The sequence below is a fragment of the Ciconia boyciana genome, chromosome 5 (assembly GCF_034638445.1).
Source record: "Ciconia boyciana chromosome 5, ASM3463844v1, whole genome shotgun sequence".
Lineage (NCBI taxonomy): Eukaryota > Metazoa > Chordata > Aves > Ciconiiformes > Ciconiidae > Ciconia > Ciconia boyciana.
Genome location: NC_132938.1, coordinates 43,563,577 through 43,572,209, shown reverse-complemented (window position 1 = coordinate 43,572,209; position 8,633 = coordinate 43,563,577). Strand labels below are relative to the sequence as shown.

At 41.2% G+C, this 8,633-nt stretch overlaps 1 protein-coding gene across 7 annotated transcripts; it reads right to left on the bottom strand.

The window, feature by feature from the left end:
- Positions 1-407: 407 nt before the first annotated feature.
- CBR4 (carbonyl reductase 4) lies at positions 408-8,289 on the bottom strand. Of its 7 annotated transcripts, none has more exons than XM_072863131.1 (7): positions 7,850-7,854; positions 6,678-6,743; positions 4,881-5,022; positions 4,236-4,356; positions 3,626-3,762; positions 2,913-3,047; positions 408-1,515 (listed from the first exon to the last, which is right to left on the bottom strand). In XM_072863131.1, exons 3-7 carry the CDS (start codon positions 5,020-5,022, stop codon positions 1,337-1,339), a joined length of 714 nt encoding a protein of 237 aa, XP_072719232.1. In that variant the 5' UTR covers positions 6,678-6,743; positions 7,850-7,854; the 3' UTR covers positions 408-1,336. The 7 variants fall into 7 exon arrangements, with proteins under 7 accessions (XP_072719232.1, XP_072719235.1, XP_072719231.1 ...); XM_072863134.1 differs by lacking the exon at positions 7,850-7,854 and adding an exon at positions 7,663-7,677; XM_072863130.1 differs by lacking the exon at positions 7,850-7,854 and adding an exon at positions 7,264-7,474.
- Between the last annotated feature and the right edge of the window lie 344 nt (positions 8,290-8,633).

Sequence of the window (8,633 nt, the reverse complement as noted above, 5' to 3'; positions counted from 1 at the left end):
CCTGCGAGAAACTTGAACATGCACTGTTTTCTGGCACAAAGACAAAATTTCTCAGCTGCACAAATGAAGAAAATCTCAGACTTTAAAGACTCAAAGTTATCATCAGTGAGATCTCTTCTTTCTGTACGTCGATTTGTGCCAAGACAGGAAGCAGCTTCAAAAGCTGAATCAACATCTGCATCATGATGCAATGAACACTGGAGCTGAAAAGTGAAGGTCCTAAACCACATTCATAGTTTTCTTCAGAGATGATAAAAACATCAATTACCAAAAATTATTTGATCTCAATAGAAAAGCCTGAGGTCAAATTTTTGGTAATTTTTCAGCAAGAAAGGAACACTCAGGATAATTTACAGCTGAATAATTACTCTGCTTCAAAAGATGCTTTGAATAAAATAAATGGCTATTTTATTGACTATACATATATATTAAAGAGCATCAACATAACAGTTGAACTGAGCGTTCAAGAAGATACAGAGCAAAACACCTTGACTTCACACTCTGGAAATGATACGTGTTTCCTAAATATCTACTGAGTCAGTGAAAAGTCTTTTATGTGGCAAGGTCTGCAACTGTACTGTTCACCACTGTATGTGCAGCTCAGACTCCGAATATTACAGAATTAGCAACTCCAATGACCAATCAACAGTCCTTCAATGTATACATGCAAGTGCTACTGGATTAAATGAGTGCTGTACATACATTCAAGAATGGAACTGAGCAGGTTTTGTCTTTATAAAAACACATTGCATATAATTACATCTCCTAAAGGCAATTCAGGTATGCTGAAGATCTAGAAGCAACTAGCTTTGTAGTGTTAGCTACAAACAAACAAAAACCAAAGGAAACTCCTTGCCACTTTGTAAGGACTAACTAATAAAAATAAAAAACTATGAGGTTTGCAATCTTCGCCCTACATGAAAAACTTGATGCAATCATACCTGCCAAACAATAAACATGCCTCCACATTTTATTAACCTTTGTGTAACATGATAATTTGAATAAAATCTCCACTCTATTCCAAATTGGAAAACATGATTTTATAAAAATATAGTGCTTTAAAAATGTATCAGCATGTTATTTAAAACTATCGCCATACCAAAACCAGATCTTTTTCAAATTGTTACATACACAGACTTCATAATACCAAATGGACTCTTTCAGGTAGCTAAACATACACGCTGGACTTCACCACTGCTGAATTTCTCCTCTGACTAAATATCAAGCCAATTACATACATCAATCTTCAACTAATTTCCACCCCTCTCCCTTTAATTAGTATATATTTATATATTACCATCATGACATTAAAGTAGGCACTTATTCAAGGTAATGTTTAAGTCAGAAGCTGCAAGCCTCCATCTACAACTAGAGTACTCCCTGTAACATAAGGGGACTCTAGAAGAAAGACAACAGCTTGTGCAACTTCACGAGGCTCTCCAAATCTCCCGAGGAGAATTGCTTTCTTCAGCTGATCTTCTTCCAAATGAGCAGTCATCTCTGTGTGAATAAAGCCTAAGAGAGGAGAGACATTTGAAAAGTTACCTAACCTTCAACTAAATTTCTCTAGCAGATTTTCCCTGGAATCCTCCAAAGTGAAATCTACTACCAGGATTCAGCACCAGCTACCATTCTTCAAAGTCTCAGAAGTCAGTCCACATCATTTTTTGGCCAAGACCAATTTTTTACCTAATCAATAAAATGTCTTCCAGTTTTGGAAGGACTGATGTAATAATCAAAATGCAGAGATCTATAGAAGTCCATAAAAAAAGAAAAGGTAACTAAAATTGGGTCCCAAAACCATATTTAGCATCACTAAGAAAGACACTTTGAAAGTCACTTTTGAAAGACAAAATACACTCATTTCACCAAAACGTTCTCAATAAAAACACGAGTATGAAATCTCTGGCAAGAAACCCCTACAGTTTTCAAGTGTTTCCATTATATTTTAGAACTTATGACAGCACTTGCATACTTTCTCTTATAGCACTCATTTGAAGAATACTTCTTCACATTTTTTAAGGACATTTCTTTACAATTTTCAGTTATCTGAGATTCAGTTTTCCCACTGCTGCACTTCTCTTCATATAAGCTGCAGCTTCATAAAGAGCTGACCTTATCTGCTTTCTAGCTGCCACCAAGAACGGAAAATCTCGGTTTTGCTTTCTCCTTGCACAACTCTGCCCCTTTATGATGGCTCTGGACCCTTCAGTGAGCTGCTCACTAAGGGTCACTAAACAATGAAAAAGTATTTTTCCTGCCTAGTTCACAAGCTGAACTGGTTCATGTAGAGGTCTGAAAGGCATCAGAGCTAGCACAAGGTGAGCAGCAGACTACACAGCTATGAGTGGAAAAAGTCAGAAAAAACAGAAGGGATTTTTCCTTAATGGTGGTGGTTTGCTTGGACTAGATCGTCTTGTGAAATCACAGCCTTATCCTCACAGAACTTTCTTTCTAGACTCTATCCTTTTTACTACAGGGATAGACAGGGATGCTTTCATGCCAGCTTCTCGTGGTCTTTCATGTTTCTCTAATAACAAATAAGCATTCTCTAGCAGGAGACGAGGGTACCTGTCTGTCTATATTTAGTTCTAATCCTTCCATCTGCAAGGACAGCAGGCTTTGAAGGAGGAACAAAGAAAAAAAGGCATTTATTATGTAATAATGGATAGAGGAACAGGTAGACACACTCTTCCAAATTTCTCAGTGTTCCCTTAAAAAGACTGAAGGTTTTGTAAAAGAATGTATTATACTTTAAACTGAAAAAAAGATATTAAAAACATTTACTTACAAAAGTTGAAGACAATAATAGCATTTGTCTTAAGTTACTTTCAGAGTACAGCAAATATCCAGCAGTCTTGATGATCATGTATTGCAACAGTCAAGGATGTAGGAACTTCCCAAAAACTAACCTGGAGCAACCACGTTGACTCGAATTTGCTTTTTTGCTACTTCTTTAGCAAGAGAGCGTGAAAATCCAACTAATCCTGCTTTGGTAGCACTGTATACGCTTTGACCAGAGTTGCCTTTAAGTCCTACAATACTTCCTAAAACACAGAAACATCAAAGAGAATAAAAGATTAAATGACTAATTTGAAACCTTGCACTAGCTTTATCATTTTAGTTTTAAATTTGGAATGGAAAATGAGATTAAAAGAAAAGGAATTAAAAGTATATTACTAAATGTACTTTATAGCCTACTGCTGGGATAAGCAAATCCCTCAATTATCTGTGATTTTTGTGGAATCCATATATCTATGTTGACCAAAAGGCACCACGAGATTAAAATGAAGAGCTTTCTAAAAAAATACCCTTGCACAGAAAAAAAAAAGAAACCAACTGTACCAATTTGGTTCTTAGTTAATAACTAGCAGCTGGCAGATTTACATACTGAAAGAGCTGATAAAGAATGGTAAAATCCTTTTTTCAATAACATAAACTGTTTTCAGTTACTGAAACAAGCTAGTTTTGCATTTAGAAGTTGCTGAAATTACACAAAAGAATAAGCATTCATAAAGAAATGCTAAATATAGAATGTCTAAATACAAAAAAGTCTATTTACACCTGCTAAACCTTTCTAGAAAACTATTACATAGAATTCCACAGGATTAGACAAGCAACTTACCTATATTGACAATAGCACCTCCTTGTTGTTGAATCATACTTTTTACAGCAGCTTTGCATGTCAACATTGTTCCCAAAAGGTTAGTGTGAATCTGGGCTATCATATCTTCAGTCTTGGTTCTCAGTAACAAACCATCCCTGACAAACAGACCAAAAAGCCCAAAAGAACCCCAATGATCACATTTACTCATAATAAAACATGACGGATGAATGGAATATTAATGGGGATTTATATGGTTCTATACATTCCAGGATTCAAAACAATGACATTGCAAGGACGACACACAGTAAGAAAAAATTTAGCTATGCTTCTGGCAACAAAGCCTCCTTTGCAGAGAGGTATCAAACACCTGTTTGGACTATTTCAGGGTGAAGAAGTGGAAGAAAGAGGAGTAGACGGGGAAGTCATAAACTCAAAATGCAGAAACTACAGTGAAAACTGTATCATGTTAGAATTTTACCTTCATCAGGAACAAAATACTGGTGAGCGCTTAATACTGTTTTCGGATGTACTTAGTAACAATACTCTTACTAAATGCAAAGGCCCTTAGCACCTTATAATAAGATGCTGTCATCTAGAATTACGTATAATCTTGTAACAAATAACTAACCTGTTGATCCCAGCTGCATTAACCAGGTAGTTAATAGGACCTAAATTCCTCTGCATCTCCTCAAAAGTATTTTGGACTTCTTGTTCGCTGGATACATCACAGCTAAGTGCCAGATGTCCTGCTGTATTGAAATAAAGGCACATCATAATAATAGTAAAAGATGGTATACCATTCATAAACCTTCTTCAGAATTTATCAAGTCAATTGCTAAAACAGATGTTGAACTAGTCGTAACTTGAGGAACCCATTTAATCTCCAGATAATTAAATAAGAACAATTTTGTATTGATCAGTTATGTGACAATTTCCTGTTTTATATTTTGGCCTTTTGAAATCAGAAGTTCAGCATGAGCAGACTGGTCTCAATTCTGGCTTGGTCAGGAGCCAAGGATGACTCAATTCATACCACCTCCCTGTTGTGACCTTTCATCTTACCTATTCTATCCGCAAGATATGAATTGTAACATACTTATCTTTCCCAAAGAATATTGTGAAAATTGTACTGATATAGCTTTTCTTTCAAATTTCTCAGCCTTTACTTTCATTTTTATCTAGTTAAACAATGAGCTTATTTTATGACTTACTACTTTTACAAATTACTGAATCATTGGACAGTGAAGAAAGTATTGCAAAGCAGCATACATACCACCAAGATTACGTGCAGTCGTTTGGGCTGCTTCCAGATTTCTAGCAATAATCGCCAGGCGGCAGCCTTTCTGTGCCAGTAATTCTGCAACAGCTTTTCCTATTCCTCGGGATCCTCCAAAAATGGCGCAAACCTTGCCCATCTTCAAAAATAATCCACAAATTGCAAATAAACTATGAATTCCAGGTCCAATATAGCAGAGAATAATCACTGTTCTTGTCAACAACATGGCCCTTACTAGTCTGTAGCATTTTGTAATATCGGATTATAGAATTAGTAATTTGTTAAATTTTTATTCACCAAAAAATAAATACTTGAACTAAATTAGACACCACTTCTACGAATGCAAGTTAATTCTTAATGATTTCTGAACTAGTAAAAAAATTAGGCATGTAATCCAGCATTTCAGTACTAGTGTTATAATAACTCCTATTCAGTTGATGAAATATGCGATTTACATATCTAAAGGCCATAATGTATCTTTCAGCTGTTTATTCAAAGCCAACGTAGTAGTAGCAATTATATTGTTCTTGCAAGCATTATTCTTGTAGTCATTTAGCCTCAGAGTCTCACTCCATCCTAAGTATCTGTGTTGGACATCCACACTGCAAACACTACTGAGCATGACTCGATACTATTGTATTTACACTAGTTTAATACTAAGTTACACTACATAATACTATGTTTTACCACTAGCCTTAGGGGGTTTTGTTTCTGCTTTTGAAGAAAAAAAAAGCTTTTTGAAACAGGAAATTATTCTGAAGTAGCTAGCTTAGATATTTAGGAAGGAGTGCAAGAAGAAAGTACTTCTGTAGAATGATCTTTTACTCTGCAACCTCTAGAAACCAATCAGCTGTTTTGGGATTTCCTGAGGAGCCAGAGGCAGAATCCAAGCAATAGTAACGAACCTCTTTTCCATACATTTGAATAAATCCTTTTTGAACCCAATTATACTTTGTCTCCATAACATCCTGAGGCAAGAAGTTTCATTATTTGTGGAAAAGTACTTCCTTTTATTCTTAATTTGCTATCTGATTAGAGAATACTATGCATTTCTCCTCATACCTTCCCCTTACTGTTTGCAACTTCAGAGGCTACTCTTCTGCATTTTACCCTCCCCCTTTAGCCTCCTTCAGGTCTACTTAGTTACTCTTATACATATGGAAGCCCTTCTGTATCTCACTAAAGACTGTCCAAGCTCTCAATCCTGCCACCCTACCTTTGCCTTACTTAGGGCTATTATACCCTTTTTGATGTGTGATAACCAGAAGAGCACACAGTGTTAAGCACAGAATCAACTCATTCAACACCGTGAACTCATACAATGGCATGATTTTGGCCTTCTGTGACAGGGCCTGGAAGAGCAGACGGTCCTTTTCCGTAACACAGCAAGCACAAGTGCTTGAAATCAACCCACGTGTCTGCTTCCACTGGCAAGTTTAAATCAGCTTCCTAAAAGTAGGAAGAGGATTAAATACTTGTATCTCAGGTGGCATACAAAAAGATATCCTGCATGAAGACACTTCCTTAGCAATTAAAACAGGCACCACTGCCTCACCAGAAAGACTAATCTTTTGGGTAGTCTTCATTAGGTAGCTGGACTGCAAGAGATTAATCAAGAGGTCTTGCATCCCAGTAACTACAACTCTTACTGTCTTAGCAGACTAAAGACACAACACATATTTTGTTGAGAGATTCTTTTGATAGAAACAAAGTCTCAGTCTGCCTTCTCCATCATGACTGATCAGAATTACTTTTACAGAATTACCACAATGACTATTGGAAGCTCTTGCCTACCTGTTGCAGCAATGTTGTACTAGCATTTCCTCCTTCATATTTTGTTCTTACCAGCACCGAGCATACCTACTCTTATTTTTATTTGAAACATGGAATAATAGAGATTAGGAGGGATCTCTAGAAGTCATCTTGTCTAACTCCTCCACCCCTAAGCAATGTCAAGTGAACCATCTTATACTGTTTATAAATAGTCAGACCTACATGTATTTTCCAAATAATTCTGAACACACTTAGCTACACAGGCCCCAAAAAGATGCCTGTGGGCTGAGAACTTCTTTAAAATGGTCTGAGAAGGTAAAAAATCTTAGTGATTCTACTGTTCTCAGAAATAATAGTGAAAGTCCCTTGTGCATTAACCAGGTATTTACAGGGGGAGCATAAGGCCTACTTCCAATGCAGCAATATACAATTTGTGTTTTAGCACAAAAGAGCCATACAGATTCTTCTGAGTTGTGACTTGGGAGAAAAAAACTGCAGTAGGAGTAATAACCCTATATTCCCTGGTCAAAGAAAGGTGGGGAAAAACAAGTTTTGAGCAACAGGCTCTTCTAGGTCACCACACAGCACACACAGGCGCCTATACCACCTTTGTCCTCTACGGCCCTTCTCTTCGTTCAGAACAAACTTAATCCGTGACCACCAGGGTTCCAGTGGCACCGCTGCTAACCACCTCATGGCACGCGGCTCTAAATGCGCTGGAGGACGCCTTTCAACAAATGCGAGTCGGATACCGTACCCGGCCGGGCCAGGCCGGGCCACCGCACCGCCCGCACCCGCCTCATCCGCGGCCCACGCTGCGCCGTCAGGACACCGCCCCCCGCCCCGACCCTCGAGGCCAGCCCACCCTCCCGCCTCGGAAAGCCCTTCTTTTTTTTTTTTTGTCCCATCCTTTTTTGGAGGAGGGAGGGGAAATCTGGGCTCCCACCAACCTCCCCCGGCCCGGGGCGGCACTTCCGTCCCCCCCTCCCCGACCTAAGCCCCTCACGGCTGAAGGCCGCAACCGCCGCGCGCGCGCCGCCAGCTCTGACCACCCCCAACCGCCTCTGTCCCGAGCCGCTCCGCCTGCCGCCAGGGGGCGGCCGCGCAAGCGCGCAGCGAGGCCCCGCGCCGCCGGGGCGGAGGGAAGGAGCTGCCGCTGGCCAGGGGCGCGCGCGGCGCGGCTCCGCGCTCACCCTGCGTCTCCTCCTCAGGGGCAGGGCGGTGCGCAGGGAGGGCAGGAAGGGGGGGGGGGGGGCAGGGCCTCGCAGCGGTCCGCCTCCGCACGGCTCCCGCTCCCGGCCCGGCGGTCAGGCTCAAGGTGGAGCCCGCGGCACGGACAGCGCGCCGCGGCGCCGCACGGGAGCCCGCCGCGGGGCACGCCGGGACGCATAGTCCCCGCGCGGCGGCGGTGCCACGGTGGCAGGGCGGGCGCTTCCCGGCGGTCGTTCCCAGTCCTCGCACGCCCTGAGCCAAGCGCGGGCTGCGCTTCCCACCGCCCCCAAAATCAGGAAGGCGGTGCGCCGCAGGAGACTGATGAAAAAAGGGCTTTTATGTGTATTTCAGTTTACCTTCTGGTTTCCGAGCAGCTTTTTGTTTGCTTTCCTTACAGAGGCTTTTTTCCTCCCCACCAAGATGACGGTTCAGGTCTGAACTGAACACAGGCGTCACGAGATGACGAAATGATGTAAACCACCTGTTTACAGAAGCCGTTATTGCTGTTCACAGCTAGAAAGGGAGCCGGAAGCTGCTGGTCCGTATGCTGCGCCCTCTGCACCAGCAACGTAGCTCGGGCAAGACGAAGCTCCCCATGGCATGGTGGCCAGTCACTCCATGGCGAGAGGGAGACCTGCCAAGGCAGGGCCGCTGCCATGGCCCCCGCGGTCATGGAGAATGGGTCTTGGCCCTTCTGCTTTCTTTTTACATTTTCGAGTTTTTAAAATACATTTTACATCTAGTTATCTCTACAACATCCATCTG

Coding starts and splice junctions, on each gene's coding strand:
- CBR4 (XM_072863128.1), bottom strand. CDS start 5,109: ATGTTGTTGACAAGAACAGTGATTATTCTCTGCTATATTGGACCTGGA. Junction 4,357..4,880: donor GACTGCACGTAATCTTGGTG/GTATGTATGCTG, acceptor ATTTCAATACAG/CAGGACATCTGGCACTTAGC. Junction 3,763..4,235: donor AATGCAGCTGGGATCAACAG/GTTAGTTATTTG, acceptor TCTGTTTGTCAG/GGATGGTTTGTTACTGAGAA.